The sequence below is a fragment of the Artemia franciscana genome, unplaced genomic scaffold (assembly GCF_032884065.1).
Source record: "Artemia franciscana unplaced genomic scaffold, ASM3288406v1 Scaffold_289, whole genome shotgun sequence".
NCBI classification, from domain to species: domain Eukaryota; kingdom Metazoa; phylum Arthropoda; class Branchiopoda; order Anostraca; family Artemiidae; genus Artemia; species Artemia franciscana.
In genome coordinates this window covers 1,914,837-1,939,769 of record NW_027063627.1, presented here as the reverse complement: position 1 = coordinate 1,939,769, position 24,933 = coordinate 1,914,837, and the positions used below count along the sequence as shown (strand labels likewise).

The window sequence follows — 24,933 nt, the reverse complement described above, 5'->3', positions numbered from 1 at the left end:
ACGTCAGAGCATCTACACATAAAAGAACTCATCTGTTCAAAGCTACCTGAAGATTTCACTTGTATTATCATTTATGTTGTCAATATTTCAGTTTACGACATAGAAGAATTGCTCTAAAAGAATATTTAGCAATAGGTTCAATGAGTATAAATCAATTTTGATTTAAACATACTTTAAAAGTCTTCCAATTTGAACTCGACGATAAATATTACTGTCATAAAGTGAATTACTGATGTTTATACTTCTAATCGTGTAAAGACCGCTCAAGAAACTGAGAAATATAAGAATAAATCTTTGGGCAACAACATGCTAAAAAGATAAAAATCATCGCTTCTCAAGTTTTGGCTTAGGAGGTTTGAACCCAAGGTTCTTCTTTTTGGTCTTGGATTTGTCCTGGAAATCTTTCCAGCTGTTCACCCGGCCTTCACGGGATTCCTAGAGAGAAAAAAATATATTGGTCTAGTCTAAACATAACATCAGCCTATGTAGCATTTGCAGTCGGTAATAAATTTACCAAAAATATTTCCAATAAGTTTTGAGGAAGGAGAAGGAGGCCCCATTTACCAAAGACATGTTTCTATTTTATATGTACTTACATAAAGAGAGTAAGGTATTCTGAAAAATATTTTTATTCAAAGGTATATATATATATATATATATATATATATATATATATATATATATATATATATATATATATATATATATATATATATATATATATATATATATATATAATATATATATATATATATATATATATATATATATATATATATATATATAAAGTAAACAATAAGAGAGGGCAATTTGTAGCCTGTGAATGCTTCTTCGATGGTGTTAGTGGAAAATGATTGTAAAAAGAGTCTAGAGCGCTCCACAAAGTTTGAAAATGGAAGATATCGTTTTTAAGTAATAAGAAAAAGATGTATCTGAGCCTTATATTATTTTTTTTTTTTTAAGCATCCTGGTTTTTGCTGTAACTAATCATTTTCTTGCAGTCTTTACAAATGTAGTATAATCCAAAATGTAAATGTTCAAGCTTAAATAATTTTAACACAATTTTAGAACCATGTGGAAATTAGTTAATTTTTACTCGCGGATTTAAATGCAACACAATTAAACAAATTCAGTTTTATTTACATCTTATAATACTAGCAAGGCCGAATCAAGGGGGGAGGGTACCTGATATGAGCCTTTCCTAATACCCTCTACTTATTAAATATTTAAATAAAATATTCCCGCAAAGTAGTTTCTCTACCTTAGGCTAAGCTGATTATCTTCGAGAGGACACAGAAAACCGGTTCAATACAGATCAAGAACAGCATCTGAAAGGGTTACATATAATATTTTTAGAAACAATTTTCAGGATTGGCTAGTCGTCAATGTATTTTCATCTGTGGGAGGTCATCACTAAGGTTATTAAGCAGAAGAAGAAATGACAGACTCTCAAAATCGTTCCTTGGGCAGCCCGCAGTAAAGACGGAAGATGTTTTTATAAACTGTTTTACAACACTACAACTTCTGATCTATTGAAGAGGAACTTATGATCTTATACGACGAACCGTATAAGGTGACAAATGATCGAAGTACCACTCAAGCAAGAAATAGCCTGATGATAGACGAAATTGGAATAGATCATTTGGAATAATTGTCGATTACATTCACATGAAAAGACTTACGAAGACCGATGCGAGCGTCACTGCACTAACTTTGGTAGAACCGGATTTACTTATTTCTTTGGTTAAAACGTTTTTCTTTATTTGTTGACAATTTGTTTATAAAAGATACACATTATCAGATATCTATGGGTCACAGCGACTATGCATAACTGCATGTTGGGTAACACAAAAAAAAACTTAAATTAATAGGGGAGATGCTTCTTTTGTGTGAAACTTTGACAAATAGCCACCCATAAAGACTAACAGATTCCTTTAGATTTTGTTCCAACTACCTAAAGGAACAACTAAAAAGAGACTAGACAAAAAAATAGGTAAGGTCCAGCACTTGCATTTGCGAAGGATCTAATTAAATCTGTTGGTACATCTAAGGGGCAAATAATGACTGACAAATCAAGACTGGTGTAGAAACTTGGGTTTAGTTCTAACCAAACTGTTCTTAATGTTTTCTGTACGATTTACCAATTTTCGGGAGTTTGTTTTAGAATTTGTTCCCTTTTCCGGAAATGTTGTTCCCTTCCAAAACCTTGCATATGCTCCCACTCTTCATACTTATATTCCATGCATGGCTTAAGCTCTAGCCTCGCTGCGTAGATAATTTGTGCATGGCTGAAGTTTTAATCTTGGTATTTTTGGGCTTATTTTTTCATGACTTTGATGATTTTTTTTTTATTTATTTAAAATCTGGGCATTTGAAATTTTGACTGGAGTAATTTTACGTGACTTGGGTCCTTTATTCATTCATAGATAATGTCAAATGGCTTGGTATATCGTTTCGTCCGTCAATTTCCAAAACTTGCTTTGATTTGGTTGCAAATGCTTAAAAAAATATTCATGCATCTTACAGAGAAATGCCTTCAAATAAGGAGCTTTATGAAAATAAGGGTTTAGCTCGGCTTTACAATAATTTTTGCTCTCTAGCAGTTAATTTTCTATCTGGTTTCCACCGTCTTCTCAGGAAATAAAGATTTACGGAGACTTAGAAGCGGTTATTTGAGATATTGTAAGCATCTGATTTATTACCCGAACATTTTAAAACAGAAATATAGTATCCCATTAGGGTGTCATTGATGCTTATGCGCAACTGGCATCGAATATGACCATGAATACTATTAATTTTGTTTCTGTTAGTCATCTCCCAGTTTGTTTTTTTATCGTAATTTTGGTCAAATTGTTTTTGTTAGTTTTTATCCTTCATACTCCGTAATGATTACTGATATTGTTGTTTATTGTTTCGATTATTATTGTTTCGTAAGAACATTTCGTATTTTGAAGCGATTTCCTTTTCTTCATATTTTAGATTGTTCTGCAGTGTCATTTCTGAGTTATGAATAAATAATGGTAATACTAATCAAATTATCCGAAACTGATCAAAAGAATTTTCCATGAAAATGCAGTAAACATTGACCAAAAAATTCACTTTCAGACTCAAGCCTTCGCCCAAGGGGTTTTATTATCCTATATCTCGGTATCTGCAGTATGAGTTAATACACCTTGATAAGTTACTTGGTCCATTCATAATAAACCAAGCATAAGAAATTTAAATACAAATACAGAAGAGAGAATAATGGGGACTTTTCCAAGACAGTGAATGAACAAAACCTATTTGAATATTTCTGATGTTTAAATTTCTAAGGTCTTCGTCATTAGAAATTTAAATATATGCTTTTCGGTAAGTTTGCGGAATCATCTTCGACGCTTAACTCTTCATCAGTTAATGAATTCAAATGGATAGGATACAAGTTTCTGACTGCGAAAAGGCCTATCCTTTTACATACGCGAAACTATGCTCTGACATTGACTGAACAATAACTAACCTATAAATCGCTGAATATGATAAAAAGGTATGAAAGAGGTATTATTGCTCCACAACACAAAAATTTGAAAGAAAAGGACAAACTGTCACGAAACAACTATTTTTACAAGCACCAAATTTATAAGAAACTTATTCATACACTGTCTACTTTAGATAAAGTGAAGTCTATAAAAAAATTTTGTACCTCAAAATTTTTTTGCCATTCTTTCGCAACTTTAGCCTTTTGGGCTTCGTCAGCTTCATGTTCCGCTTTTCTCTTTCGTTCCTCCATGTCTCGTTTTTCAAGCTCTCTCCTTTTTCTTTCCATATCTGCAAACAATTTCATAGTGAGCACATACACAGCACGGTTGTACTTATCAGGATCATCTTCATCTACCACTGCTGACTTTCCTTCTTTCTTTAGTTTTTTCTTCTTTTCTTGGATCTAAAATGAGAAGTCGAAAAATGATGTTGTGCTTTTACAAAAACTACCAGCACCATCGACAATACACGGCTAATTTTTTTTTATACTATTAAACTTAAGAAGAAAAAACACCCATGACCATCTTTACTCGGAAAAATAAGAAATTTTGTATTCTTGAGTTTGGGATAGATACCTCTGGATTCTTGAACACACTGAATTTGATTAGATGATTTTCCGATTTTTTTGGGGTTTATCGCTCTCCCTTCTTTTTCTAATATTATGCAATAATAACTTTCGACTGGTAAATTTTGAATAATCTGATTTAAAAGCAGACTTTTTAAATGCACACACTGAGTTCAAGATTCGACTTTTTGTTTAACTTTTTGTTGCCTATGATATGGGTTGATTTCATTATGATATGAATTTACGAACTGTTAGATTAGGTATGCTTTCTAACAAAACTAACGAAACATTTTTATGTTGTTGTTGCGAAATTTTAATTTAAATTAATCATACCACATAACAGATAATCGAACCAAGAAGCAAAGCTTTGTAAAGATCGATTGTATCTTAAAAATCCTGAAATCAGACGAAGTTGATATCGAACAAACGATTACCCCAACAATGTGACGAGCACCATGTCTAATGAAGAAAAAATTATGGTAAAAATAGAAGTTCTAAGACAACGATTGCCAACCAGAATAGTTGCAATTTCTAGGCGAAACCTGTTTTTTAATATTTATTGATGAATGAAAATTCGCAAAACACGTAAAACTATTTTTGGTCTGCAAAAGAAATAAGCACAACTCGCCATCATCAGGCGCTGGTGAAGAGAGGGCGATTCCAGTTTCTCTGACGTATAATTTGGTTTCTGTCCGATCATACAAAGACATGCACTACAACCAAAAGGTCCGAATACAAGACTGGCTATTGTTTTTGTGTGGTTTAGTAATGTTTTTGCGAAGAAATCCTTGTCTTGTCAATACAGCATCTACTTTATCCCATAAAAAGCCCTGGAATATTAAGAAATAGCCATTGAAAAGCTTTCTTGCACATATACTTGCCTCTATGCAGGCACTGAGGAAGTTTCAAAGTATGTAAATTACAAAAAAAAAATATCAGTTATAAAAAGTTTGAGGCAACTAGAAAACCAATGTATTATCAAAATTCTAAACATCACGGTATCGGTTATTCTATTCCATATTGAAGTAGAAATATAGTCAAAATGAAAGAACCTACCATCATGTCTGTCCTTCCTTTGGCTTCTTCCACAATTTCCAAACATTTTTTCCTCGTTTCAGGGTTCTCTAAAATCTTATAAGCGCCATTAACAACTAAAAAAAATAGACCATAACTATCATCATGTAAAAGACAAAAAGAAAGGAAGAACGGAAGCAAATAAAATTGTTATAATTAATCATAAAATTAAATTAGTGATTGAAATAGCCCCCAAGAAGTCTTCCTCTTAATTGTGTTGAACTAAATAACTCAAAAGTTTCTGATCTCTATTTGCTCTTCCTTAGTAAAGAACCAAGGTAGCAGCCAGGGGAGAAGAGATTCAGCCTCGCTAAATTCGGTGCAAATACCAATTTGAATCTTTGGAACCTATTTATAACTTGAATGCAAACTGTTTTAAGATTTCTTGGGGTCTATATTCCTTACCCGTAAAAGAGCTTATCTATTTTGAAAACTAAGAATTATCGAAAAAGAGCGGAAGCGGTGGGCATGACAACTCTGAAAATGTGTCTGAAAGGAAAAGGGCATTTGAGACAAAGTCTAAGGCCTATTCTTTGATAGGTAAATATTGAATAATCATACCTATAGCCCCAAGAGAAACTCCCCACACTATTGACCACAGGCCGATGCAAAGGTACACACAGCTAATACGCATGAGGGATACAACCGTTTTTGGGCCCGGACATTCTGATATTTACCTAGTCAGTATTATTAGTAGACACGGTGTGCGCAGTGAACATGTTACAAGTCGAAAAGCAAATGCCCAGGGCGTTTTTTCACAGCTGAAAAAAAGTTTGGAAGAATTGAAAGACAAGTCTGCACACCAATACCAGAATATTGGAAGCTACAGTTATGAAATCAGCTACATTTGCTGACTTGTAGTTAATAAATCAGCTGCAATTGAGCAAAAAGATACTTTGAAGCATAATTAATCTGAACTATTTTTTCCCTGGAGCGTCATCAAGGCTCCCATGGTTGTCAGTAGTTCATCGTAAAAAAAGAAAACGAAGAAAAAAAAGACCAGATTACTAAGAAATCAATAATAGCCCTACGACTTTGAAACCCACTCCTCCAGTTATCTCAATCAAACATATTTTCCAGTAAAAAAAACAAAACAACTAGTTCAGTTCCTCCGAACAGCAATCACAGCAGATTAAAAATACCGGATTGAGAAAGGGAATATGTCTTGAATCTGAAGAACCGTGTATAGTGTTTTTAATAGCATTAATTAACTGATTTGCGGCCTGTTGCATAAACTAGGTTTAATACATCTGGAAAAATATTAACTCTTCTTCTAAGTTAACTTTTAAGTGGGCCTTTATTGATACTTAATATTCTAATAAAGAAAATACTTACTGTAGAGAATATTTGCACATCCTGATTTCTTTTTCTTTGTGCAATAGAGAGTTCAAAAAAGAACTTGGGCCACAAGCTGAGCATTCTCAAGCACCGAATTCTAAGAAGTCACTTGACAAAAACTACTAATGCTAGAAAGATCCTACTTTTAAATTTTACAAACAAAATTGAATGCGAAAAACTTTAAGAGCAATTTTTCTCTTAATTCCAAATACCGAAATTTTAGAATTTTTTAAAAATGTTAATGCGCAAAACTACGAGGGATGGAAAAATTCAGATCGCATATTTTAGTTAAATATAAAAATGCATTGAAAGCCCAAAGAAACTCCTTTTAGGAAAGCTGAATTTCCCACATGTTATCTAAAAAATATGAATTTAAGTAATGCAAATAATTCAAGTAGGCACACTCGTGCCTCTTTAAAGAGGCAAACCACGACAATGTTAAGCGATCTTCGGTTCCAGTGGTCGCAGAGGGATGCATTTCGTAGCCCGAGCTCCAACTAAGAAACCTGCCAAATTTCATCCCCCTCCGACTTTTCCTTCATGGGGAAAATCTGGCCGAAAGTTTCGACCACCCACCCCCACCCCCCTTTAACGTTGTCCGATCGGGCTGAAATTCACAAGTTAAGGTCCCCTAGGGCCCAGGAGCTTATCCGCGAAATTTCAGCTCGATCCGATAACTCCTTCCCTGTTTTCCAGAAACCACGCATAGCCACTTATTGTTCATGTTCTCCTTCTTTTTCTTTTCGCCTACAGGTCACAGCCGACATCGGATCTGGGTGTACGAAGACTCATTCGACGCGGAATTCTCCGAGTAATTTTCCTGGAAAGTTTCGTCGGAAAATCTTAACCCCCCGATTTTCTAGCTTAGAAAAACCCGTTTCCCCATTGAAGGTAAAATTTTCTCTTGTAATAACATCACTTGTTTGAAAAATTCTTACACTAACAGCAGCTGGACGCAGCGGAAGCGTGCTGGGGCCATAACCCAGAGGTCGGTGGATCGAAACCGCTAGCTGCTAACTTTTTAAAATTTGTAAAATTAGGTAATTTTGTCAGTTTGAATTTATTGATACAGAAAGGGAGAAAATAAACATGGAAACATGTGATCAGAATTACATTTTGGAATGTTCACAAGAATTTATACTGAAGCGGGGGTAAGGCTTGATGGAAGCAAGTTAAAAGAACCATTTAAATTGATTTCCTAATTGAAGCCGTTGGTGAAACTTTCTATTGTAATAACTTGTTTGATAACAAGCATAACAGCAGCTTGGCGCAGCGGAAGCGCGCTTGGCCCATAAACCGAGGCGGGTGGGTAAAAACCACTAGCTTAAGCTGCTAAACTATTAAAATTATCAAAATTAGATAATTTTGTCAGTTTGAATTTATTGATACAGAAAGCGAGAAAATAAACATGGAAAATTATTATTAAATTATATCCACCATGGATTGTAGAAAAACGTACAGAAATAATATGAAAAAAACTTCGTTTTCTTAAAGAGTTAAAGAGGCTGCGTCCCAAAGTCGAACCTTAAAACGTACAGGAATTAGGAGAGGCAGTTGGGGGGCTGCCGCCCCCCAAACCCCCCGCTTTTAAAGACTCTTTTGTACAGGTTTTTTGTTGTGGGGGGCTCCCGCCCCCCTAACCCCCCGCTCTTGGCTTCGGAGAGGCCCTCTTTTAATTAACAATAATTAACAATATAAATTGAAATGAATGAATAATGGAATAACTTCGAAAAATGTTAAACACAAGAGGACAGGAGAACCATTGCGCCGAAACTAGTAATTAGTAACAATGAAGTTGACCACTCCATTTACATTTTAACATAATTATTGAAACTGTTTCCCAGACACAGAGCACACAAGCTAAGAGCTGGGGGCGGGGGTAGGGTAGCAAACTGCCTCTCCTAATTCCTGTACGTTTTAAGGTTCGACTTTGGGACGCAGCCTCTTTAACTCTTTAAGAAAACGAAGTTTTTTTCATATTATAAGAGAAAAAGAACGACAATAAAAAAATAACAATAAGAGTCTACCTTCAAACGCCTGCTGAGCCCTTTCTAGATCGTTTTGATTCTTGTCGGGATGTACTAAAATTGATAACTGAAAAAAAAAAGATAAATTGAGGTACAGAGAGTCCTTAATAAAAGACCAATCTACTTAAATGGAACTAATAATTCCATTATTAGTTTTGAATTACAATATTATTTTCCATGTTTTATCTGAATCTGAATATGAGTGAGTCAAAAGGAAAAGGGTTGAATAGTCTCGACTGAAAAGCCCGCGTTTGCTGACATAGAAGAAGAAGAAGAAGAAGAAGAATATCAGCAAATCGGTCTGAATTTTAACGTCGATAAGACTGTAGCAATCGCTTTCAATCTTAGGGGTAACTCTGACATACGACTTGAACTTTCTGAAACATCTATTCTGCTTTCTGATAGCCTTATTTATCTTGGTATGCCCACTGGAAGAAGTATTAAAGAAACCGTTAAGCTTGTAATTCAAAACCTCACTAAAAAGATTCGAATTGCATATGCTTTACTTGCACCTAATATCACAAATCCTAGTCGGTTTCATCTTTCCAAACTTTACAGTCTAACGGTGCCCCATCTTCTTGCTATGTCCCCCATTTGAAATTTTTTTCTGCTTCAAACAAATTTTTTTTAACCAAATCTTTTTTAAATTTGCCAAGTATCTGCTGCATCTGCCTCCTTGGACCAGTAATTCTTCTCTGGTACAAAAATTTTAATTGATTCTGCCTGCAAACATTACTGATAAAAGAGTGGAAGATTTCGTATAGTATGTAGTTATGGTTGTGTTTGTTGATTGTAATCTCTCTTTTCGTTGTTGTTTATTTTCTCCTCCTTTGTTTTATTAAGGAGTCAGAAATAAATTGATTGATTGATTCATATATATATTTGACTTGTATGGCTTTGGTGACTTTTTATTGTCTACCTCTATGTGCTCAGGTCTTCAGCCCTTGCCAATATAGCCAAATTTTGTCTCCTTCCAGTTTCAATCTTTGACAGGTCCTTGCAAATAAAACCTGACATCACAACCAAGTGTTTGCTATGGTCAGCAGCTTAGATCTTCACCCCTTCCATACTTGCTATCATAAAATGATATATCTTTCTTTATTTTTTCTTAGTTTACGTTTTTCAGATTTTTGTAACCTTTGTCCAAATTTGTTTTACAAAAATTATTCGGCATGAATTTTGCTGATTAGCAAACAACATTAATTGCTGTTTGCTAATCAGCAAATAGCAGATAATAGCAAACATTTCTATCTGAAATCCAGTGACAGCTTCTTATTTGAACTTACGTCTTTGTTTTCACCAGCAACTGAAGATTTTTTGTAACTGCCTTAATTGTAACTTTACGGCAAGCAAATACGTTTTCTAATAAGTCATCCTTTCTTAGTTTCTATCAAGATATAATTCTTCTTGGCCTGTTATGAATAACCATCTAGTACCCACTAGAACAACTGGTACATATTGGAACATTTTTATTTGTTTTCTAGCTGCAAAAATGGGAAAAATAAGGATAACTACTTGTGTAATGTAATGTAATGTAGAGTGTTCTAGGAGAGCAATACAAGCCCAGAATACTGGGCTTCGTGTTTTTTTGTATATATTAGTTACGTAATAAGGATCTCCATTATTACACTACCAATTAATCCTGTCTCATCAAATGATATTACCAATCTACAAAGATTACTTTCATTCTTAAGAAGACATTATTTGATCAACTGAACAAATTTTGCTAAAACTCTTAAAAAGTAAAATAAAACTGGAGCAAATCATACTTACCCTTCTATATTTTTTCTTGATATCATCAATGCTGGATTCAGGTTCGATTTGTAAAACTTCAAAGGGATTCAAATTTCTATATGTGGCACCCTGTCTGAGCAATCGATCAATCTGTTCTTTAGGTGTTAATACTGAATCCCGTTTTTCAACTTCCTTCAACTGAAAAGCAGATTCAGTTTTTAATAGCATTTTCCCACCATCTTTCTTTCAGGTTCCCAGTAGGGATTTTCCTATGATGTGCCTTAAAAGTTAAAGAGTCCAAAAGTTAAAAATGATTTTAAGACTATTGCTACTTAAAGCTGACATATCAAGTATAGCCCATGAGCCATGAGCGAACTCATTGAATTTCATAACTTTTTATATAAGATAAATCGAAGTCCGTGCAACTATACCAACATAAACAACAATTGTAAAAGCACTTTAAATGTCTCAAGGATTTCATATTCGTTCTAATAGCTATTAAATAATAAAGAAAGTGTGACATCAAGCTTAGAAGAAACTAAAAGTATCCTTTATATGAGGGGGCTGTCACTTCCCCTTAACAGCATAACTATAATAAAAAAAAATATAGCCAGTTGATTATTCCAAGTAGTTCATATATTAATTAACTTTCAAAACATTTAAATGGCAAATTTTATTTGCTTAAATGCAAACCAGTAAGCCCTTTAATTTTTGGAACATTGTGGAAAATTTATCACACTGCTCTTATGTTATAGCATGTGTTCTTGAAGTATTTGGAGAAAATTTCAAACTTTCAAATAAAGAGTGGTGTTGGCAGCCATTCACATACAGGACAATATCTATTAATTTAAAGTTGTAATATTGGTTTCTACTTTCCTTTGAAAAACCTGTTATGTTTAATCTAATTTGCGTTTGCTTTTAATACGATATTTTGGGTGCTCCCAAACTTGAGGGAGGTTACCACCCACAAGAACACCCTGCTCTTCACAAAAAAGCAGTGGCTGTTTTAAGGGATGGATGGAGGGCGACTTGCCCCAGGCACAAAGATTTTACAGGCATAAAATTTCAAATAAATAATCTAATGATTATTATCATTTTATAGGTTTTCAAATTTTATTTTTATTAAAATAAGTAGACGGTGCATTTGATAAATGAAAATTGTCAAATAATTATTAATTAATTAATAAAATAAAAATAAATTCAAAATTGAATAATACTAATTAAAGTAACTAAATAATTCAAATTATAAACCAAAAATAACTAGAGCATAAATTGTTAATTTATTAACAAATTGAAAATTACTTTGTTAATAGATGAAAATTTCATGGGAAACAGGGTGGGGGGGGGGCTGCTAATCAAGATTTTGTCCCGGGTGCAAGAGAGGCTACAGCCACTGCACTAAAGTTTAAGTTTTAAATAGAAGCTCTTCAAAGAGAAGAGAAAGAGAAGGGGTTCATTTAGGTGTATTTGCTATTCCAAATATAATATCATTTTCCTAAATATAAAATACATTTCCTGCACCAAACTTTTCTTAAATGAACTATAAACTAGTTTGAATCTATATGCTTCAGAGTTTCAACAAAGATAGTTGGAATAATAAAAGCTGTATTTTTAAAGATATTTTATTTTCCCATGCCATCCACCAGCAGAGCCAGGACTTTTCTTCTCCTTTTTTTTGTTTTACAGATCTGCATAAATGGAAGTGCAAACTGCACAAAAACCAACTGTATTCCAAGCCAGGGAGGCAGTTTCCATTTTTAATAAAAGACAAATAAATGCAAAAAAAAAAAAAATTGAGAAACCAAACCAAGTTTGATTTTCGGCCTGTAAAAAAGGAGGCAGCAAAAAGACAAAGCAGATATTTTAGCCCTGGTGATTGCCACGCCATCATCAGCAAACACAAAGTTATAAATCATAGGCGGCACAATAGAACTGCCTGTGATTGCAAAGAGCATGAAGTAACGCATGCTGAAGTAAGCATAAAGAGCAATGTGGGCACAATGTATTATTATTATTTTTTTAGACCAGGGCACTTGGTATAGAAGGAGTTGCTGCAGAAACTTTGGAGGGGGCTCATTGGATTGGAAATGAGAAGCTGCAGTACCCTTTTTACGAGTTGAAGTGGAAATTTTGATTAAAATCCAGTAGTTGCGAGCATCAAGCCATGGCTAATTGTAGAAAAAGCCAAGACAGATAGATCTTGGTATAAGCCCTTGATTTCACTTGTTGATAGATAAGTCTATCATCCATCCATCCATACATCATTCCTAGGGCAGAACTAAGGTAGATAGTCATAGAACCTAAGGGATGAAAGGTTTGACGTGTGATGGACAATCTCCACTGTATCTACATGTAAAATGGGGGACTGAATTTGCTTGGACTCGCAGGTGAATAAGTGACCTAAGGCTAATAGGTCATTTGGAACAATAGAACTGCCTCAGTAAAGACCAATGTAGACACCATTTGTTATTTATTTATTTAGACCAGGACACTTTGTATAGAAGGAGTTGCCATAGAAACTTCCGAAGGGGGCTCATTGGATTGGAAATGAGAAGTTCCAGTGCCCTTTTTACAAGTCAAAGTGATCAGAGGGCAACTAGCATGGCCCTCATGGCCTATTTTTCCAAAGTGTATTATGCATCAAAAGTGAATGGAGGGAAGCCCCCCACCCCAAATCCCATCATACCCCAAAACATGTCCAATCAAAATTTTGAGAGAGCTACTTTGTTCAACGTTAGTAAAAGGTCCAGTAATTATGTCTTTGGGGATGTCAACCTCCCCACAGTCCTCAGGGCAACGGCTGTAAGTTGGGCAGTTCATTCATTGTTTACACATAGCCTAGTATATGTTATTGAGAAAGGTATGCAGATTTGAACTTTACTTTCCAAAAAAATGAAGGGCATTCAGGCAAGTCTTTCAGAGAATATTGACAGGAGTGTTGGACTAAATCAAAATGCATTATATGTATACAGAGTGTCAAAAGGGCATAGCTCAGGAGTGAAACGAGTTTACTAATTTGGAACTTCCAGGAAATGATAAGGGAGATGATCAAAAAGGCAATATTTGCATGCTACCACTTCTGCTACAACTACCACCACTACTATTGCTACCACCACTACTAGTACTACCCCACTACTTCATTTACAATATTGAGGGATATTTGAACTAAACCAAAAGACATTATGTGCATTCACATTGTCAAAAAAGAATATTTCAAAAATTCATTGGGGTATTTAGTTGGAACTTTCAGATAATTCTAAAAGGGGAAGATTAGCTGACCAAAAGGCAATATGTACAACCTACTACTAATACTACTACCACTACTATATTTACTACAATTACTTCTACTTCAACTACTACTTCTATTACAACTACTTCTAAAGCTAACAGCATTAAGATGAAAATTTCAAAAAATATATGAGCATACAGGTTATCAGAAGGACATATCAGCTGTGTCATAACAATGGCTAATTGTATTATGTTGAAACTTCCAGAACTTGATTAAAGGGACGTTTAACTTACCCATAGGCAATATTTTAATACTAGTGCTGCAACTAGTACCAACACTACTACTGTAGCAATGGGGTGAATGGAATCAAAACATGTCATCTGTATACAGGTTATCAAAACAGCATAAAAACAATATTTTAGGAACAGTTTTGTGTGTGAAGTTGAAACTAACAGGGCTTGATGTGGGGGATGTAACACTAACCAAAAGATAAGAAATATTTGCATCCTAATGCTACTGCTTCTAACCATACTACTACTACTGCTGCTATTATTAATACTTCTAGAACTACTACTGTCACTAAATCTAAGGCTACTACTATTAATTCTATTGCTACTAAACTAAGGTTATCAAGGCCAAAAAAATAATTGAGAAATATTGGAACTGTATGGAATTTAATTGAAACACACAATGCAATACAGGTTGTCAAGGACATATCAGAAATATTTCAGGAACAGTTGATGGTATTAAGTTGAAACTATCAGCATATGTTGAAGGGGATGTTAAAGAAACGAAAGGCTGTATGTGCATACTGCTCTAATGCTATGACTATTGCTACTATGCAAGCTAAGAGTATGAAGGTGAAGCTTTCAAGGAATTCCTTGAAAGCTTCACCTTCATGATAGGAGTTCCTTAGTTAGGTGGACGTTGAACTAAAGCAAAATAAACTATGAGGATGCAGATTTTCAAAAATGTGACAAAGCCATATCTCAGTAACAGCTTATATTACTAAGTCAAACCTTTGAGGGTAAGTTGTGGCAGATGTTGAACTAGCCAGAAGGCAATAGTTTATGCTATTAATACTACCACTACAATTACTGTAACTAATGATGCTAGGAGTATTAAGGTAAAGCTTTCCGGGAATGTTTAGGAGGAGTTTCAATTAAACCAAAAAACTAAATGCATGCAGGTTTCCAAAATGGCATATAAGCAATATTATAGGCAATGGTCCATAATAGGTAGAAAAATCATTGAAATTTTTAAAGGAACTAATTTAATTGGAAATTAAAAGTTCTATGGCCTTTTCTTTAGAGTCAAAAGAATTAGAGTGCAAGCGACCCTCCTCCCGAATCCATTCATTTTCTAAACACATCAGGTCAGAGTTTTGTGATTCAGCACAGTAGAATGGTCCAGTAGCTATGTCTTGAGGGATATAGGGTATGTCAAACCCCCACAATTTCACAGTTGGCCCATTATACTTTAAAATTAAATGTTCCTTTAAAACCAAATTAAAAGACACTGTGTGGATGGTTACCAATAAGACAATTCAGCAATATACTGAGCAACATATTTGGGGCTACTACTATTACTATTTCTGCTCTTACAATTCAAATAAATTAGAAGAGTGTAAGTTTATCCAAGTTGTCAAAGAGCATAGATAAAATTTTTGAGGAATGATATTATGTTTTATTTTTAAGGTCAACTTGAGGAGGTATAAAATTAAACAAAACAAAACTATTTGTGACAAGATTAAACATTGGTGGAAAAGTTTCTCCAACATACAAATAGCAAGCCAAACTGTGGATTCTTACATTAAAAGAATGTAAGACATAAAAGAAAATTCAAAGAAAGACTACGATAAAAAATGAACAGAAATTAATTTTATGTGCTGAATAACAATACCCCTTCTCAAGACTAGGACCTAATTAGCACTTTACTGAAAAAAAAAATATAATGGATTGTCAGTTTAAATACACATATTGATATTCATTCCTTAGAAGTTTAAGAACTTTTATTTATTAAACTCAAAAAAGCAAACATATTTAAAATGTATTTTGTTTTCAGCCAAGTGCAAATTATGTTCTGGTCTTAAGAAGGCATGGGGGTATTCAGCACTACTCAAGTTAATTTTTGCTTGTTTTGAGTTTGACTTGGTTATTTACTGTAATCTCTGTTTGTTCTGGGTTTCATTTTCTGATAGTGATTTGTGGTAGTTTTACTCTTTGAAGATTATTACTACTCATTACTTGGATTATTACAACTATTACTTGGATAAAAATTGTTGAAAAAGCTTCTCCAACATATAAATAGCAAGCCAAACTATGGATTCTTATGGAAAAAAACAAAAACACATGTAATATTAGCATCACCATCTTCCAACCACATAATTATCTTCCTACCACAAATCACCATCAATGAATAAAAGAAAACCCAAAATGAACACAAATACAATAAATAACAAAGTCAAACTCAAAACAAGCAGAAATTTACAAGTAAGGCTGACAGCCCACATGGCTTGTTAAAACCAGAACATAATTTGCACTTTACTGAAAAAAAAAAATGACAATGGATTGTCAGTTTAATATACATATAGTGATATTTATTCCTTAGACTTGATATTTTTTTTTATTGGAGTAAAAAAGGTGTAAACACTTTTATGTATATCATTTTTAAATTTTGTCATTTTTATAAGGTACTTTTACTAATTACTGGAATGCTACTATTAAGTATTGAATGCTACTATTAAGTAGCATTACTGGAATGCTACTATTATTCAGGGTGCTAAAATAGGCTCGAAATTAATGTTAAGAAGACTAAGTCACTAAGGCTAGGAATAAGTGAAGATGAACAGGTGACCTTGGGTAATGAAAAGATTGATCAGGTTGGGAGCTTCAGTTACCTTGGTAGTATTATTAGTAAAGATGGTGGGAGCAGTGAAGATGTTAAAAGTAGAATAGCTAAAGCTCAGGGTGTTTTTTCACAGTTAAAAAAAGTTTGGAAGAATAGAAAGATAAGCCTACAAACCAAGATTAGAATATTGGAAGCTACAGTGATGACAGTGGTCAAATATGGCTCTGAAGCATGGACACTCCGAAAAGCAGATGAAAATTTACTAGATGTTTTCCAGAGAAATTGCCTACGGATTGTTCTGGGTACCCGGCTGACTGACCGTATTTCAAACAGTAGGTTGTACGAAAAGTGTGGTTCAATCCCGCTTTCTGGGGCTATAATGAAAGAAAGGTTGAGATGGCTAGGCCACGTTCTACGGATGAAGGATGACAGATTACCGAAGAGTGTCCTTTTTGGCCAACCGTCTGGGGCTACATGGAAAGCAGGTCGTCCTTGTCTGGGTTGGGAGGATGTCATAAATAAGGATTTAAAGGAAATGGGAACTTCCTGGGAGGGTGTAAAGAGGGAGGCTTTAAATAGATTAGGTTGGAGGAGGAGCGTGCATAGCTGTGTTGGCCTCAGGCGGCTTGGTGCTGCAGTGAGTTATTAGTAGTAGTAGTAGTAGTACTATTTCACCAACACTATCTTATCAGAGTTCTTAGCATGGTTCCAACAAACATTTGCAATTGTAATCCAAAACTTGCAATCAAAATGCATTTCATGGAGTACCAGAATTCTTCATCCCAAATTCACATTTCAGCATTTTGTTTAATCGAAAATAAATACATAATTGCAGCACAATACTAAATAGCCTAAAAAGACACTTAGGAATGTAGAATACTGATACAATAATGCCTGGTTGTCAGTGTTAGCCTATACACAAAAGTTTGCAGGTTTTTTGTTGTTTTTCTTCTTCTGTATTTTAATTACTTTAATTGGCATTATGATCAAACTATAGACAATAAATAAGCACAAAAAATGATTCAAACCAAAAATCGATAAATTGCTGTATATAGCCTGAGACTTTACCAAGCCCTGCTATGGGGGACAGGGGGTAAGTGCCCCCAAATCACATTTTGCCCCCCTCCCCTCAGGTGAAACTTAATTTCTTCAAAAATCCTGTGAAAACTAAGATCAACCTTCATAATTCAAACATCCACAAGTATGGGTAAATTTTCTTTAGTACTGTATATCTTTGCTTTTTTGGTACTATATGGTTCATTTTTCAGATTTCAATATCATTTCCATTTGATTTGAGAATCAATCCCCCTCCCCTAATACAAGATTTTGACAAAATCACGCCATTGATAGTGGTTAATGCACCTGCAATAACAGCAAACATTACAGGATAATCAGACAGCTAATAAAGACTTTTAAAGTCACTGTGAAATCTTTACTCTACCACCTAAAAATCAGATTAATTCACTATTGGATTCATCTAGGTTCCTATAACCCTGGAACACTGTTGATTTGTAAATTTTACAGTCATCAGACTGTTTTTTTGAAATTCCCATGTAGATTACAAGACATGACTTCAAATAAATTCTTTTTTCAAGACCCTAGTTATCAGGCAAGTTCAGAGTTTAACAGACCCCTGCTTGTTTCCAAGATAACAAGGGTAAGTAGTAAATTTTATAAAAGCAACAGTAAAAGTGTAACTTTTTTTTTGCTAAAATCAGAGTTTGCATGTTTAGTAGTTTTTTTGGAATTGTGTCAGTTTTCATGTGAAAAAAGTTGTTGAAAATCTAATTTCAACATCTACTTATGTAAAAATGTGTATGTGTCCTCAGGAGCCTGAACATTACAGACAGTGCACATTTTTGTCTCTTTTTCTTTTTCCTTTTACATAGCTTTTAGAAGGCTTAGAGTAAAACAGATACAAGAATTGCTTGATGTAAGCAATTAAGACAATAACATCTAAATTCTTAGTGACTGAAGAAAATCCAATCAGGGAAAACCTGGAGGATTTAGAAAACAGCAGACTCCAATGAATATTATGCAAGGTAGGTGTTCTGAATGGAGTTCAATGTTTTACTTTGATCAGGAGCTTACCACAGTTTTATGCATCCCAAAACAGAACAAATGATATTTCTATTGTCTATAATTTACAAGAGACCTTCTTTGGCCTACCAAAGTTGAAAACCAGAAGTCATCAACCAATACAACTTGACTAAAGGTTCAATTGTTACTTTCAACCAAGTGTATAGTTACATGTCCTGTTTGAGGAAAACTAAAAGGTGTATTTTATGTATTACTAACTTTATGTTTATGTTATTTATCTTTATGCTTTATGTTATTAGTAACTTCTTTATTATTATTAACTTTATGGGCTCCTGAACAACACTTCTATTAGCTTTTATAAGGTATACAGCTTCAAAAGCAGAAAGATTGGATGGAAGTCCCCTACAAGGAAATGCTACATGAGGGAACTCTGCCAACAGATAATGCAGCCTCACATAGAGTAAAGGCTCTTAGGTAAACATTTGAGCCACTCACTCTGAGAACACATTAAAATATTGCAGCAATCGCTAGTCCTTCTAGAAGCCCAGCATCTCAGGACAGAAAACAGAAAAATTTTCTCACTCTGCCCCTCAAGCGTCTGTTAGATGCCAATCACATTCTGTACCAAGTGTGGTGAGGCCATCAGTACTGAACATCAAATGAAGATGTGAACCCCTTGTGGCAGCAATTTAACAATTTTGATTAGTTCTCTTATTTTGTAATCTTTCATATGTAGTCAGTGCACTGTAAAAAAAAAAAAAAAAAAAAAAAAAAAAAAAAAAAAAAAAAAAAAAAAAAAAACTTTATTAACTCTGCTTCTTTTTTGTAGGCATTCACAGTTGGAATCATAATATTTATGGAGTGACAGTATTAATACAACTCTAGGAAGTGACAAGTGTTCCAGGGTTAATAAGAATGTAATTAGCATACACACTGTATTAATATATAATACCAACTATTTTAAATGTGCTGATAGCTATCAGTACACCTAAAATAGTTACAATAGCTAGCATTACTGACTACAGCTGATAATAGAGCTTAATCACAGACACATATTTTAATCTTGTCCCTATTCTTGGAAAAAGTTGTCTAATCTTGGACATAGAATCTTAGACCTAGAATAAACCATCTAAATCATATACAGACTCAATGAATATGTTCAACCTGATTGAGAGTTGTGAAGAAGAAAACTTGTTTTGAAATAGGCTAGGCTGCAAGGGAAACTTTTGTGCAAGTTTAAACATTAAAAGAAAAGTTATTGGTAAACTTGTAGCTGACAATACAATTAGGCTATAATGAAAGTGAATGCATCACTTGATGCCTGTTTTTATCCTCTTTCATAATTAAAAATTGCTTCTGGGGGAAATTACATTTTAAGCCCTTAATGGGGCCCCAAAAGGTAAAATACTCCATAGTAATCAAAAATTTAGAATAAAAAATTATCATTTTTAGCCGATTCAGGAATGATAATTATTACTTTCATTAGTCTTGATAGTGATAAGCTGTTTTGAAAACAAATTTGTAGGAATTTTTTGTCTGAGTGTCTTGAGCCCCTCCCCCCAGAAGGACATCAGAGCAGAACTGACATCATTCCTGAGGGGGTGCTGGATCTTTTCAAAAAATTCTTCAAATTTGTTTTCATCATAAAATTTTACTATTAAGACTAATGAAAATAATTACCATCACTGAATCAACTTACCAATGGCGATTTTTTCTCACAAGTTATTTTCTTATAAGCACATTTTAAACTTTTTATTACTATGGGCTATTTTCAGCCCTTTAAGAGTTAAAAATGTAATTGTCCCAGAAAGGTGTTGATCCCTGAAAAAGCATAAAAGAAGGCATCAAGCAATGTATTTATAGGCTATTCATCCTAGGTAAATTGTATTGTCAACTACAAATATACCAAGTTGTGGTGATTCTAATCAGGCAAGCCTGGCTAGCCAAGTTTCAACTAGCCTATCTAAGATTAGGAGCCTACTTTCAAGTTTACAAAAGATATATCTAAATCAAATAGGTAGATCAGTAGGTTACTTTTTGCGTCTTGGAAAGGGGTTAAGTTAGGAAAATGAAAATTTCAGTAATGACTCCAAGGCCAATAATACACCCTGGAAGGTATTGCCAAGCTTTTATGTGGTAGGTTTTGCTTACTTGACAGGTCTCTATACCTATTGAGATTTAGACAAAACAAGATTTTACCTTAATTTTCAGTCATCAGTTTCTTTGTCTCTGGTTTTAGTCTTAGAAATTTGTCTACTTGACAGGTCTCTATGCCTACAGAGATTTAGATAGAACAACATTTTACCTTTATTTTCAGTCATCAGTTTCTTTGTCTCTGCTTTTAGTTCTGAAAATGTAATTTCTGCTATTTTGAGTAGAATTTTAAGCCAAATCAATAGTTTTTTTTTCTTCTAAATTTAGGAAATGTATTTGCAGAGTCTTGAAACATCATAAATTGGGATTGAGCAAGGTTATGAAGGTGAAAACAGTTATGTTGTACTGTACTTAAACAGAAGATTGATTTTGCAAGGTTTCACTTTCATAAACAAAAAATTTTAAACGTCATCAAAGGTCACTGCCCTTTAGAGGAAGGAGTGGAGATAGGAGGTGGAAAAAATACCTTCCCAAACATACTTCAATCTGTGGACACATCCCTGAAAGTTTCATTTTCATAACTTAACCCCTTTCCACGATACCCTAGCAAAAGGTACTACTGCTACTAATAACTCACTGCAGCACCAAGCCGCCTGAGGCCAACACAGCTATGCACGCTCCTCCTCCAACCTAATCCATTTAAAGCCTCCCTCTTTACACCCTCCCAGGAAGTTCCCATTTCCTTTAAATCTTTATTTATGACATCCTCCCAACCCAGACAAGGACAACCTGCTTTCCATGTAGCCCCAGACGGTTGGCTGAAAAGGACAATTTTTGGTAATCTGTCATCCTTCATCTGTAGAACGTGGCCTAGCCATCTCAACCTTTCTTTCATTATAGCCCTAGAAAGCAGGATTGAACCACATTTTTTGTACAACCTACTGTTTGAAATACAGTCAGTCAGCCAGATACCCAGAATAATCTGTAGGCAATTTCTCTGGAAAACGTCTAGTAAATTTTCATCTGCTTTTTGGATCAGAGCCATATGTGACCACTGTCATCACTGTAGCTTCCAATATTCTAATCTTGGTTTGCAGATTTATCTTTCTGTTCTTCCAAACTTTTTTAACTGTGAAAAAACACCCTGAGCCTTAGCTATTCTACTTTTCCAATCTTCACTGCTCCCACCATCTTTACTAATAATACTACCAAGGTAACTGAAGCTCCCAACCTGATCAATCTTTTTGCTACCTAATGTCACCTGTTCATCTTCACATAATCCTAGCCTTAGTGACTTAGTCTTCTTAACATTAATTTTCAAGCCTATTTTTGCACCCTGTATTCACAAAACCTCTAAAAATTCATTCATTTTGCTCACACTTTCATCTAACATGCTTAAATCATCAGCATAATCTAAGTCCAGGAGCATTTTTCCTCCCCATTTGATTGTGTGGTCTCCAATTCCCTTTCCTGTGCTCCTTAAGATGAAGTCCATCAAGATGATCCATATAAAGGGGGATAGAACACAACACTGCTTAACTCCTGATTTAATACAAAACCAGTTGCTAACCTCATTTCCTACCTTAACCACAGCAGTATTATTCTTGTACATAGCACAAACCACTTTAATGTATTTTTCTGGTACACCATATAATGATAAGACCTTTGTTAACTATCTTCTATCAACAGAATCAAAGCTTGCTCATAATTGATAAAATTGAGGACCAAAGGTGTTTGACAACAAAGGGACTTCTCAATTATTAATCTGAGAGTGAAAACTTGGTCAACACATCCTCTACCTTTTCTAAAACTGCATTGTTCTTCCCTTAAAACTTTGTCTACAGCATCTCTCAGTCTAAAAAGTATTTATCAGTCTATATTACTCAGTAATTTGCTACCTACAGAGACCAGACTAATGCCTCAATAATTATGACACTCACTCATGTCACCTTTCTTATACAGTGGCTTAATTTAGGTTTTCCTAAAATCATTTGGTACTTCCCCTTTTTCAAAAATCATGTTCATAATCTTCAGTAGCTTATTCCTAACCTCAGAGCCACCATATTTAAGAAACACATTAATCATACTATCAGCACCTGGAGCCTTATTATTTTTTAATCCTTTTAGTACTGTCACTAATTCTTCCTCACTAAACAAATCTTCCTTCACATCCAAGGTATCACCAACTTTTTCATTTTTATCTATATCTTTTCCTGCAACTGTATCTTGGAGTGCATTCTCAAAATGTTCTACCCATCTTTCTTTAACTTTTTCCTTGTCACTAATTGTGGCCCCATTTCTATCTTTAACTGGGACTAGTCCAGGTTGGCTACTCCCTTTCAATTTATTAACATGCGAGTATAATATTTTACTATTATGCCATCTAGCTGCATCTTCCAGATCCTCAGCAATTGTATCCATGGCCTCTACTTCACATCTCCTTAGTTCATATTTTAATGCTTTCTCTACTTTCTTTACATTCCTTTTGTTTTCATATGACCTATCACTCAGATAACTCTTATACAAACTCCTTCTACTCTCTATTAAACCTAAAGCTATTTCACTAATATTCCTAGTTGCAGTCTTAGCTAAACTAGAGTTTTACCATTAAAGCCCTCACAGAAGAAAACAATTTTAAAAAAACTGAGACCTTAGACTTTTTTATTTTATATTCTTTATTTCATATTTGCATTTGTGATACTGCACTCTTGTTAAATGTATGACTGTTCACATTATTGACTTACCAATAAAGTGAGCATACCTCTCAATGCCTTTTTTATGCTCTTTACAAATATAATAACCACTTCTATTGCAAATTCAAATTTAAGAACTTTTTTTTACCTAATCTATCTATAAATAATTTTGGCACTGAGACAATGTAGAATTATTTTGTCAAAAACAACTGAGAAAATGCAATATTATTTTGTCAAAAATGACTGATAACTCATACTTTAATTGAAAATTTGTCATTTTAAAAAGCTCAGAAAGTGCTTAAATTTGAATTTGTAAAAGAAGTGATTAATATATTCATAAAGCACATAAAAAAGGCATTGAGTGGTATTTTCACTTAATAGGTAAGTCAATAATGTGAATAATGATATATTTACCATACCCTCACCCCCTAATGGACCTATCTAGTAATAGAACAAAACAATACCTTTTAATATGGTTTGTATTTCTTTGTTAAATGGTTTCTTGACCTGTCAAAATGATTACCTGTCAAAATGATACTCTGATTAATAGAAACATACTTCATATTATAAAGTATGAATTTGATTGTTTTAGTTTTGTTGTTCTATAGGCCTATATTTTGTAGGAATATAGGAGAGAGGGTGCATTTGTCTCAGATAGAAATGTGATTCAGAATGATTCCCCTAGCTTATTTTCAAAAGGAAGATTTTGTGGGTAAAATTTAGTTAGGCTAATTGACTTCTTGCTATCTTGGAAAGGGTTTAGGTTAGGAAAATGAAACTTACAGGGATGGGTCTACAGGCTAAAGTATGTCCCAGGAAGGTATTTTAAAGTACCCACATCTACTCCTTCTCTCTCTAGAGGGCCCTGAAACTTGCCTACATGACAGGTCTACACCTATTGAAATTTTGACAAAACAACATTTTAATTTTCAGTAACTAGCCTAGTTGTTTTTTCTCTGCCTAGGCTATAGTTCTGAAAATATAATTACTGTTATTTGAATAGAATTTTGAGCCATATTGATGTTTTTTTTTCCAAATTTAGGAAATTTATTTGTATATCTTTAAAACCTTATAAAATGGAGTTGAGCAAAGTTATGAAGCTGAAAACAATTTTGTTGTACTTCAATTAAGCAGAAGATCCATTTTGCAAGGTTTCACTTTTATAACACACATATTTTTAAAGGTCACCAAATGTTAGAGCCCTCTAGAGGTAGAAGGAGTGGAGGTAGTTGCTTTAAATACCCTCCCAGGACATACTTTAGTCTGTAGATTCATCCCTGAAAGTTTTATTTTCCTAACCTAAACCCTTTCTGAGATAGCAAGAAATCAATTAACTAGAATTTTAAAGATCTTGTGTAACTTATAGGCTATATTGATTTAGCCTAACTGGCATAATCTACCTCATTATAAAATGCTGAAAATTGGGCTCTTCAGCCCATTAATAGAAACCTACTGCACATAGCAAAATAGCAATATGATTGTTTTATTTTTTTTTATATATACTGGAGTTATATCTGGAGCCATGAGAGAGAGGTGCATTTTCACAGATGAAAATGATTTAGAATGATTCCTGAAAGTTTCATTCACCAATCTCATTTTCAAAAAAAATTTTTTACATAGTTTATAGGCAGCTGGCAAGATTGATCTAGTTTAACTGGCATAATCTACCTCATTATAAAATTGCTGAAAATTTGGCTCTACAGCCATTGTTGTTTAGTCCGGATTTTTCGTTTGTTTCTTCTCATTTGTGGGTTCGGCGACGAAATTTACGTA

General features: G+C 34.0%; 1 protein-coding gene across 1 annotated transcript; it reads right to left on the bottom strand.

Annotated features, from left to right (window-relative positions):
* Positions 1 to 217: 217 nt before the first annotated feature.
* Positions 218 to 24,933, bottom strand: LOC136043081 (dnaJ homolog subfamily C member 8-like). The gene is made up of 6 exons (XM_065728004.1): positions 24,829 to 24,933; positions 10,294 to 10,452; positions 8,521 to 8,587; positions 5,138 to 5,232; positions 3,680 to 3,919; positions 218 to 435 (listed from the first exon to the last, which is right to left on the bottom strand). Exons 1-6 carry the CDS (start codon positions 24,865 to 24,867, stop codon positions 325 to 327), a joined length of 711 nt encoding a protein of 236 aa, XP_065584076.1. The 5' UTR covers positions 24,868 to 24,933; the 3' UTR covers positions 218 to 324.